This window comes from Apostichopus japonicus, chromosome 11, assembly GCF_037975245.1.
Source record: "Apostichopus japonicus isolate 1M-3 chromosome 11, ASM3797524v1, whole genome shotgun sequence".
In the NCBI taxonomy this organism is placed as follows: domain Eukaryota; kingdom Metazoa; phylum Echinodermata; class Holothuroidea; order Aspidochirotida; family Stichopodidae; genus Apostichopus; species Apostichopus japonicus.
In genome coordinates, this window is record NC_092571.1 from 1,081,151 (window position 1) to 1,093,531 (window position 12,381).

The 12,381-nt window shown below is 37.8% G+C and overlaps 1 protein-coding gene across 3 annotated transcripts in view; it reads left to right on the forward strand.

The window, feature by feature from the left end:
* Positions 1-12,381, forward strand: part of LOC139975866 (calmodulin-binding transcription activator 2-like) — a 109,130-nt gene that overhangs the window by 69,308 nt on the left and 27,441 nt on the right. For 2 of the 3 annotated variants that reach the window (XM_071984132.1, XM_071984133.1), the window contains exons 5-6: positions 6,789-6,860; positions 8,153-8,300. In XM_071984132.1, the coding sequence (XP_071840233.1) occupies positions 6,789-6,860; positions 8,153-8,300 (220 nt within the window). Of the gene's footprint in view, positions 1-6,788; positions 6,861-8,152; positions 8,301-10,391; positions 10,434-12,381 lie in introns of those variants that run through there. The other variant, XM_071984134.1, reaches the window with a different exon arrangement.

A 12,381-nucleotide genomic window follows, 5' to 3' on the forward strand; every position in this document is an offset into this window, starting at 1 on the left:
AGTACCGGTTAAACAGTTTCTCCATCATTGTAAAGAAACTGTGAATAGAACAGGGAGAAGGGTTTGTGATGGGGAATGAATGTAATGGCAGGGCCATGAAGGGTTTGTGATGGGGGATGAATTTTATGGCAGGGCCTCCAAGGGTTTGTGATGGGGGATGAATGTTATATCAGGGCCTTGAAAGGCTTGTGGTAGGGATGGATGTAGTGGAGCCTTGAATGTTAGTGGTTGGGATGGATGTAGTGATGGAGCCTTGAGGGTTTGTGGTTGGGATTGATGTAGTGATGGAGCCTTGAGGGTTTGTGGTTGGGATGGATGTAGTGATGGAGCCTTGTGTGTTTGTGGTTGATATGGATGGAGCCTTGCAGGGTTTGTGATGGGGGTGGATGTAGTGATGGAGCCAATAGGGTTTGTGATGGTAGATGGATATAGTGATGGAGCCTTGAGGGGTATTGGGTTTGGGATGGATGTAGTGATGGGGTCTTCATTAGTTTGTGTTGGAGTGATTGGGTCTTCAGCAGTTTGTGTTGGAGTGATGGAGCCTTCAGTAGTTAGTGTTTGAGTGATGGGGTCTTCATTAGTTTGTGTTGGAGTGATTGGGTCTTCAGCAGTTTGTGTTGGAATGATGGGGTCTTCAGTGGTTTGTGTTGGAGTGATTGGGTCTTCAGCAGTTTATGTTGGAGTGATGGGGGTCTTCAGTCCCTCTATAGGTCACAATTGCTTGAAATAATTCCAGGTATTTTGGATAGTATGCAGCTTTATACTTCTGCGTCTTTACAATATAATCTTCTTTTCTACTGTGTATCCTCAAAACCTTGATGAGGATACCACTAAGGTCATTGCATCAGGTTATTCAAGATATTTTAAGGTTTGAAATAACAGTAGTAACGAAAGCATGGTCAAATTAAATCGGGATGCTACGTCAGATTTTGATATCCCTCTCTAAAATTGCAGGAAATATCAATTTTTGATTGCCGTGTTATAGGAAATATTAAATTTACTTCACTCATCACTTCTCTGTCTCCTCACAACAACTGCATTCTTGTTCTTTTGTGTATTGAATCACAGAATAAGTCAACATTCAGATTAGTCCTGATGGATTACCCTGACTCATGTTGATTTCTACTCGTTTTGTTTTTTTCTGTAGTAAAAGGAAGTTAATTTATTTATTCATTGAAGGGAATGTTGAAAGGGTCAAATTGGATTAATCCCAGTGTCAGTTATTTCAGACTCTTGACAGTTTAACAATAATGACCAAACGCTTAGTCAGAGTAAAAGTAGTTGTGGTGACACGGCTTTATAGTACCAATGACTTGCATTATCTAGATCTGGAATATACAGATCAAATATCTATCCATCTGTTCATTTTGTAATGTAAGTAATTATAACAATAAGATTACACAGTCAGTTAAAACCACAAACTTTCATGCAGTATATCTCATGAGAATGTTTATGTACTGTTTGCACTAGTATAGTGACAAAATACACTACTACATAGTGTATGAGACTGGGTTGTTTGAACTTTCACATATCTTCAGTATATGAACAACCTCTGTTCTAATGATGTAGATTTGACTTTAGATGGATGAGTACACTGCGTACATGTAAGAAGAGATTGTGTCAAAGTTTGATCTATTACAATAGCATATATATATAGATAGATAGACAGACAGACAGATAGATAGATAGACAGATAGATAGATAGACAGATAGATAGATAGATAGACAGACAGACAGACATTTATGCTATTGTAATAGTTCAAACATACAATCAAGACATGAATATGTAGCAAGTGGTTTGACAGATATATATATTCAATTAATAAAGAGCAATACGCCAGAAAGATTTCACTTCACGACTGGTTTCATCCTTTAGGGACTCACCAGGCAAAGGTAGGAATGGAATCGTAGTACACTACGGTAAGAGAGACTAGTTTATCTGGACTTTCACATCTGTCACAATTAACTGCAGTCTGATAATGCAGTCTTAGCCATGTATGGATGACTTTGCAGGTTATATGAAGAGATGTGCCAAAGTTTGAACCACTATTATTGAGGAGAAAATAAGAGAAGCTTAATCATTAACTGAACCCTGTTTGCTCTGAGAATGATCTTAAGTAGTAGACTAAACATTCTTCAAACAGATCCAGGTTTAATCCGCAAACTCTGTTCTATTTGACCAAGGAGTTTGTCAACTCTGTTGATGTTTCATGTTGCATTTTAATAAAAGGTTTGAGCTATCTCAAGTGAATCCCAATTTGCTAAGTCAACCTTTCTACCAGGAATTGTTGTCTCTTGGTGGCCACTAATTTGTTAATTTTGATGACACAGGAAACCGTTGTAATGAAAGTCGTGTTGGTTGTTGAAGTCATAACAATACCGGCAAGTTTAATTGAAAAATGAGGCAAAGTCTATTTGCTGGTTGTCGAAACTCTGTCGACTGTTAAATATTGAATTTAGATTTGTCAATTTGACATCTGTCTACTTTGTCAACAGCTTTCGATGGAACAGAATATATAAGTGTTAAAACGTACTGCCAGAACCAGTCTTTTACCTCGCTTTATATTAATGAAATCTGAGTAGATTGTAACATTTACTTTGGTTAAACATCCAATTGATAGGAAAACTTTTCAGAAGATTGTAAAAATTAAATATATGTATAAGGGTGAAGAGTCATTTGTACATTAGGCAACAACACAGTGTAAGATGTGTGTATCTGAAGGATATGAATGGAAGCAGTATTGCATTTGTTTGAGATTACTGACTGAAATTCATATTTTTTTCTTTTTAGATAATTTAGCACAATGAGAATATACAGTGTGAACTGTTAAATCAACGGTACATAAACGGTACATTGAAAGCAAACATATCCCTTTCATTAGGTAGACTGATGCAGTGGTGGACTCCCATATGTTGTAATGTCATGTGGATTTTATAAGATACAGTAGTACTGTAACAGCTCACATACAGCTCTGTCCTGCATACATGTGTTCACTCCACAATACTGTAACAGCTCACATACAGCTCTGTCCTGCATACATGTGTTCACTCCACAATACTGTAACAGCTCACATACAGCTCTGTCCTGCATACATGTGTTCACTCCACAATACTGTAACAGCTCACATACAGCTCTGTCCTGCATACATGTGTTCACTCCACAGTACTCTAACAGCTCACATACAGCTCTGTCCTGCATACATGTGTTCACTCCACAATACTGTAACAGCTCACATACAACTCTGTCCTGCATACATGTGTTCACTCCACAATACTGTAACAGCTCACATACAACTCTGTCCTGCATACATGTGTTCACTCCACAATACTGTAACAGCTCACATACAACTCTGTCCTGCATACATGTGTTCACTCCACAATACTGTAACAGCTCACATACAACTCTGTCCTGCATACATGTGTTCACTCCACAATACTGTAACAGCTCACATACAGCTCTGTCCTGCATACATGTGTTCACTCCACAATACTGTAACAGCTCACATACAACTCTGTCCTGCATACATGTGTTCACTCCACAATACTGTAACAGCTCACATACATAAATAGTACAAGTTACCAAAAGCATTTGTTAGCTCACTTTATACTATATGAACTACACTAAGCTGCTTTTAAGATATTTGCCTTCACCAATCAGCTATCCCTGGTCACCTGCAAGTTTCTTTAAATAGAACAAGCTTCATAAAGCTACTTGTGAGTTTTTCTCTCTTACTGTAGAAGCTACCCAAAGCTACTTTTGAGATATTTGCCTTTACCATTTAGGCTATCCAAAGTTACACTTGTGAGATCTTTTTGTAATTCTTGGTATTGCTACGTAGGGTCGACTCTTTTATGTAAAAGTATTTAGTCTCTAATTTAAGTACTCCGTTTGAAATATTCCTCGGCTGCACTATGTGTCAGAAATGGAGACATAGTATCTCATTTTAATGAAGGCCAGACGTTACCTCCACTTGTATAGTATAAACTGTTATTGAAAGTCATGTGTTGTAAACTTATGTCTTCAAAACAAGCAAGAAAAGAAAAGAAATCCAGGCATTTTCTCTGTCACTCAAACCAGAAATCAATGCTGCCAAATATTGCTCTTGGTGCGCACTACATCTTAAGTTTCTTGAAATTCATCCTAACAAGATGAATGGAGAGTTACAGATATATAAATATATGAATGTAACATGAAGAAGATCAATACTACTTCCAGTTAGCTCCAAAGGTTTTGTTTGGTCATAGAAACCATGAAAAATTCATAGATTTTGAAAGAAGCATTTACAACAAGGAAAAAAAGAAAATAAATCAATAAACCACACAAGGAGGAGAAGGGGAAGGAAAAAGAATTCTTGATTGTTTTAGCATATTTTGATAGGATGATATGAAACATCATCTGAAGAATGTTGAACAGTATTATGTTCATTGTGGAGTTATAAAGTGTTACTTTACTTGAAGGTTGTTTCATCCACAGTGTCCAAATTTGTTAATATTTGATACATATCTTTAAATATCTAGGTACATTATATTTACATCGGAGTTATATAATGGACAAGGCTTTTGTTTATATAAAGCTGTATGAACAGTTGCTCTAGGGAAGAAAATGTAATAAAATTCTTATTAATCAATTTTTTTTTTTAGTATTGGTGATGTTTACTATGTTGGTTTCTTGTTCCACTATAGTTCAGGTGTAATTATTGTTTATGAAAACTGTATAAATTTATCTTTGGCTTTGAAACGTGAGCAACTACTATACATTCAGTTGTAAGGGCCATGGACTTCAATGCTGGACAGCTCCACAGCCAGGTTACCTCCAGACTATTTTAAGCCTTCATTTAGCAACAATGTTCTTGTTGATAACTGAAAACATAACTGAAAACTTGAATGGTTATGGAAGGATAAGTTTGTGTTTTAGTACTCTTATAGTTTTCAAGCTCCAGTCAGGGAGCTGCTCTTGATTGGATACCATCCTCTAGATGAATTATTTCTTCAGTGTTGGTATCCCTTAGTTCACCAGCTATTAAGATTCACAGCACGTCTGTTGAAGGGCACCCTGTGTACTGTCAGTGTCTTCAGCGTAATGAGTAACCTGATAACTTACAGCGTTTGGTATTTGGATCCTGTGTGTGTGGGTGGGTGTATCGCACGGTGTGTAACATATGGCTGTCTAATCAGTCCCGTATTAAACCCCATTCTGGGTCTGGTTGTTTATGACTTAAGATGTTGTTTTAATTAAATATCCTTTTATCATTTCTTTAAACCCTTTGAGAGGCACGCACGAAGGCAGCACCGGCAGTGTGTCATATAACTGGAGTAAGTTAGAATGTGTTGTTAAGAGGTTCATGTTGACAGGTCCATAGATGATCTTAATGGAGATTTATGGTTGGTCATGTGATTAAATCGTTAGCCTCCGGGCAGATATCTTGTAGTGCATACCACCAATTACATCGGAGACGTGTGAGGAGTATTAAATACATTGTACTCTGATAGTGGACACACAGTCACAGTCTCCAAAGATGCTTAAACAGTTATAACGGATTCTTGGAAGAAAAAAATCTCATAGATGTTTTAAAGGTAACAAGTCCTCAATATGCTTTCAAGTCACAAACCCTCCAAAATGGTTAAAGGTAGCAAATCCCACAATTATTTAAATGTCACAGTTCCCAAAAGGTGCCTAGAAAGTAACAAAATGGCTAAAAGGCTTAAAAGTCACAAGTGGCCATGAAGTGAGAAACTTCAAGGAGTGCATGATCAGTTCACTCTAGGTTATCTGTCCTGTGAGTTAAAACTACAGTAAATGCCAGTACCCAGTACTATGCCAGAAACAGTTTGTTATAGAAGGGACGGCTGGACGTTACACACATCTCTCCTACAGTATAATACACATTGGTCGTTCCTTGTTGAATAATTTGCTTCATTTTTTGTTGACAACCCAATTTGCTGTTTGGACAATGACAAAGTAAGGAATGGTTTAATATGTGTCTGGCTCACATCGTGACTAGATTTTTAAGCTGTTCAATCTAGTTTATGTATTCCCTTTATTTTTGTAGTAGTTGGGCTGGTTTTCATTGTTTTTAAGGTACCATCTAATTTTCCTGTCATTAAATTAATCTTTCAAAACTCTCCAATTTTCTAAAACAAACTGGCTGTGTTGTGGCTTCCTCGATGCAATCATAACTCAGTAACTTAGTTTAGTTTCTCTCACGAGTGCTACAGCAAACGATATAATATATGGTCTTTTACTTTGCAAAATGTATACATTAGTCTACGCCCATAGCTGCTTCACACATTGTAGGGTTTGGTAAAGTAACGAAAGTTGAAAATAACTGCGGGAAGAAATGGGAGTTATGACAGTCCCACATCAGTCACTGTGCAAATTTAAGTATTTTTACACTTTTCAATTTTTTGTTTTCTGCATGTAACACAACATATATGTGTGAATTTAATCTTTCATAAATAGAACATAAGTCCTGAAATCATTCCAATTGATCAGAGCAAGAAAACTTACATATGTCAATTTAATTTAACATATATGTCAGTTGAGGACTTTGTGTGATCCCTCACTGCAACATCTTGGCTATACATGTTGGTGCACCCTCCCTTGCCAACGGGGCAGACACTGTGCCCCTCTTTAGAATTACTTCAAACCCTGTTAAGTTGTTGTACGCCCTGTGTTCGTCATACAGCAATATTGCTTGGGAAATATGAAACCATATCTCCAGCTTCCAGTCTGTGCTCGCTTCATTTTCATGTATTTCAAGGTACTATTTTTGTTTTTTATTTTGCAGTGTTTGTATGGAGGTTATGTTCACTCAGCAATTGTGCCAACATTCCATCGGAGAAGCTATTGGCTTCTTCAGGTAAGAGATAGTTAACATTTATTGTGACTTACCCCTCCCAGATCCATCCCAAACCCCCCTCCATCCAAAAACTTAACCCAGGATTATTCTGTTTAAATAGTACAAATGACCCTTACAGAATTCATTTCCATGTTTTAAGCAAGCACAGTGAGCGAGATTGTAAACAAACTGGCAAATTTGAAAGAACTACCGCATCCAGTATCCGCATGTCTGGAACATATAATGGATCTTTCCCATGCGGATACTTTCTTAAGTAAATATATTAATGCTACTGTGAAGTTGTTTGTTATGAAGCCTAGGTATTCCCCTATGCACTACTGATACTGTTTACTAAGTGGATGTTGTTGTTAACAAACTTAAAATCTAAAGTACATTTACTTGCACTAGTTATGTTTCAACTCTGAACGTGTATCATAACCTGCAGAGTTGCCAGAAGATACGGCAGTGATACACGAACACTGTAAAGATGCTAATACACACACTGAACTTTAAACTATAGGCCAACTTTCATAGGTCATACTATTCCAAATTTCCACTCTTTTTGAAAAATGTAATTAAATGTTGAAAGTTGCACTTAGTCACAGTTTTCACTTCAAGCATCTAGCAGTTCATGTCTTATGCAACAGCGACCTAATTTGGGTTTAATTTGCATAGCTGTGGATTATGAATATTTATGAGTTCACACTCTCAGAGAGCATATCCATCGAAGCTAACGGGTGATTGTGTAACATATTAGTTATGAGGATGGTTAGCCCAGTGGTTAACGCCGATGCCTTTCAATCATAAGGTCCCGAGTTCAAGTCACTCCAATATTAATGTATGTCGTCCAGTTACAGAGTTGTTGACAATTGACAATTAAAAAATTACAATATATGAATCTAAGAGACTGACTTAAGCCTGTGATGGCCTGTTCGCGAGTTCTTGCGTGCAGGAGGACCTAAAATACATACAAATAAATACATACAATGTAGGCAGCTGTAAAGTCACTGTAGTTGCATTCACATTTAACTTGACGGTAAATTCTAACTTGCAGTGTGTGATAATTGGTCAGCACCTACTACATGACATAATCAACTCATGAAATCAGTTGAATTACTTTTCCAACCAGACAACTCATAGTGTTTTCTCTCCTAAGTTAGCAAACTTTAGCTCTTGGAAAGTTTTTTTTTCTCTAAAAGCCAAAAATTCTCCATATCCTAAACCTTCAAAAAATGAATCCCCATTTGAGTGTATATTACCAATTAATGATTATGATTAATATCATGTTTATGATTGAATTGTTTTGCTTTCAGAATCCAGACATTGTTTTAGTTCATTATTTAAATGATTGGCAACCTCATGAGTCTAAGGGCGGTTCAGAAGACTCGCTGTTGTTCAACCCGGCCCTCGATGGCAAACAATGGAAAGCAGAAGATCTCCTAGCCCAGATACAACCCATGTGTGAGTACCATAGAAACATGTAGGCCTATATACAAGAACAACCCATGTGTGAGTACCATAAGTATGTGTAGGCTTATATACAAGAACTCCTAGCCCAGATACAACCCATGTGTGAGTACCATAGAAACATGTAGGCCTATATACAAGAACAACCCATGTGTGAGTACCATAAGTATGTGTAGGCTTATATACAAGAACTCCTAGCCCAGATACAACCCATGTGTGAGTACCATAGAAACATGTAGGCCTATATACAAGAACAACCCATGTGTGAGTACCATAGAAACATGTAGGCCTATATACAAGAACAACCCATGTGTGAGTACCATAGAAACATGTAGGCCTATATACAAGAACAACCCTTGTGTGAGTACCATAAGTATGTGTAGGCTTATATACAAGAACTCCTAGCCCAGATACAACCCATGTGTGAGTACCATAGAAACATGTAGGCCTATATACAAGAACAACCCATGTGTGAGTACCATAGAAACATGTAGGCCTATATACAAGAACAACCCATGTGTGAGTACCATAGAAACATGTAGGCCTATACATAAGAACTCCTAGCCCAGATACAACCCATGTGTGAGTACCATAGAAACATGTAGGCCTATACATAAGAACTCCTAGCCCAGATACAACCCATGTGTGAGTACCATAGAAACATGTAGGCCTATATACAAGATCTCCTAGCCCAGATACAACCCATGTGTGAGTACCATAGAAACATGTAGGCCTATATACAAGAACAACCCATGTGTGAGTACCATAGAAACATGTAGGCCTATATACAAGAACAACCCATGTGTGAGTACCATAGAAACATGTAGGCCTATATACAAGAACAACCCATGTGTGAGTACCATAGAAACATGTAGGCCTATATACAAGAACAACCCATGTGTGAGTACCATAGAAACATGTAGGCCTATACACAAGAACTAGCCCGGATACAACCCATGTGTGAGTACCATAGAAACATGTAGGCCTATATACGAGAACTCCTAGCCCAGATACAACCCATGTGTGAGTACCATAGAAACATGTAGGCCTATATACGAGAACTCCTAGCCCAGATACAACCCATGTGTGAGTACCATAGAAACATGTAGGCCTATACACAAGAACTAGCCCGGATACAACCCATGTGTGAGTACCATAGAAACATGTAGGCCTATATATGAGAACTCCTAGCCCAGATACAACCCATGTGTGAGTACCATAGAAACATGTAGGCCTATACATAAGAACTCCTAGCCCAGATACAACCCATGTGTGAGTACCATAGAAACATGTAGGCCTATACATAAGAACTCCTAGCCCAGATACAACCCATGTGTGAGTACCATAGAAACATGTAGGCCTATATACAAGAACAACCCATGTGTGAGTACCATAGAAACATGTAGGCCTATATACAAGAACAACCCATGTGTGAGTACCATAGAAACATGTAGGCCTATATACAAGAACTCTTAGCCCAGATACAACCCATGTGTGAGTACCATAGAAACATGTAGGCCTATATACAAGAACAACCCATGTGTGAGTACCATAAGTATGTGTAGGCTTATATACAAGAACTCCTAGCCCAGATACAACCCATGTGTGAGTACCATAGAAACATGTAGGCCTATATACAAGAACAACCCATGTGTGAGTACCATAAGTATGTGTAGGCTTATATACAAGATCTCCTAGCCCAGATACAACCCATGTGTGAGTACCATAAGTATGTGTAGGCTTATATACAAGATCTCCTAGCCCAGATACAACCCATGTGTGAGTACCATAGAAACATGTAGGCCTATATACAAGAACTCCTAGCCCAGATACAACCCATGTGTGAGTACCATAGAAACATGTAGGCCTATATACAAGAACAACCCATGTGTGAGTACCATAAGTATGTGTAGGCTTATATACAAGAACTCCTAGCCCAGATACAACCCATGTGTGAGTACCATAGAAACATGTAGGCCTATATACAAGAACAACCCATGTGTGAGTACCATAAGTATGTGTAGGCTTATATACAAGATCTCCTAGCCCAGATACAACCCATGTGTGAGTACCATAAGTATGTGTAGGCTTATATACAAGATCTCCTAGCCCAGATACAACCCATGTGTGAGTACCATAGAAACATGTAGGCCTATATACATTGTATCATTCATAAGAATATGACACATGAAATCATAGGCATGCACAGCTTAAAAACCAGTGTGATGACAACAACACCCTACAAAAATATATACATTAAAGCAGTGTGATGACAACAACACCCTATAAACATATATTCACTAAACCAGTGTGATGACAACAACATCCTATAGACATATATCCACTATGAAAACAACACCCTATAAACATATATACCAGTGTGAATACAACTACACCCTATAAATAAAGGGTTAATCAACGGTCTAGCGTGTGTTACTCACAGGATTAATGCACGATCGGGGGATAATGCAAGCGATGCACGAGGGCGGAGCGTAGCGGAGCCCGAGTGCATCCAGCGATAGCATACATTTAACCAGTGTGAGTACAACCTTACCATATAAACATATATTTATTAAACCAGTGTGAATACAACCTAATACGCTATGAACATATAAATTTATTAAACCAGTGTGATGACAACAACACCATATAAACATATATTTATTAAACCATTGTGAGGAAACTGTTAGCCCATCTGTCATTCATGCACTAATTTAATGTGCACACAACTATAACCTTTTAGTTTAGAAGCATTTAAACCAGTAACAAAGTTGGGGGGGGGGGGGGAGGTGGGAGAGTAGGGGTGGACAAGAATGGAAACATAAACTAAACAAGAACCAGCCAGAGGATACAAAAGCTGACTTAACTGGATTCCTTAAAATCCTTGAAATAAACCCTCCCAGGCTAGTCTCTAGAAGTAAGCTTTACTTTCGGAGTTTTCCTCAAAAGCCCTCTAGCCACTAGGGTTCCTAAACTAGAGGCCCACCTCCATCTACCATGGCCAAAGCATCCCTAGCTTATCAAGAGAGGATTTTAGATTATTTTTAGCGTAGGTTTTCATCACCAGATACCTCAGTTGGAGGTCCTTAATAAGAGGAAAAAGGATGTTTTTTACATTTTTTTGTATCTGAAATAAAATTCAGTAGTCAATAAGTGGGAGACGGTATTGGCTGGTTTTGAGAATCTTCCGAGTAAAACTTTACCTACCTAGGGAGTTTGAGACAAATATTGAAGGCTGTGCTATGAAATTATGTTGAATTTAGAAATTTGGTGTTTTGTACAGTTTAAAAGGCGCAAATGCTGCCGTTAGTAATAACTATCGTAAGTTTGATGTTGTAAATTTGGATCAGGTTTACAGGGAGGAAGACAATTATAAATTATTACTTAAGCTCTTAAGGGTACTGAGAAGCCTCCGGGCTCGCCCAATAGCAACATTAATATGTTTCTTGAAGTTAAATTTGTTTATCGTGCCAGCACAGTCTTAACCCACCAGCCTAAATTCCAGAATGCGAGGAGGGAACAATTCTTCTTCACTTTCCTTTCCCTTTTTTCAATCTGAATGCTATTTTTCAAAGTGCAGGCATACTGGGTGTATGCTCACACACATGACGATGTGTGTGTATCTCTGAATATGGAAGCAATTACAAACTAACAGTGTGCTGTGAATGTATTTGCCTTTGTAGCCACTAGAATCTATAGAGTCTGCCTAGCTTAGTAAAATACTCTTTAACGGTGTGGATCTGGAAAGTTGCTTTAGTTAAAAAAGTTACAATTAAATATTAAAAAGTTAATAAAATTATGCTTTTAGTTGAACTAAATACTCTTCGATATCGAGATAAACTCCACATTGCCTCATACTATTTACTCTTTATGTTTGTGTTTTTATTTGTGTTACTACGTACAGTAGTCAGTTGAAAGGTGATTCATTTATCTTTATTATTTCTCAAACCTGGTCAACGAATCAAACATGAATTACAGTGGGTGGTAGTTCACATATTTCATCGTCATCGTCAGAAGACACGATACAAACAGACCAATTCCCTTAGATTTCTGTATTTTTTAGGCTACTTTTGAA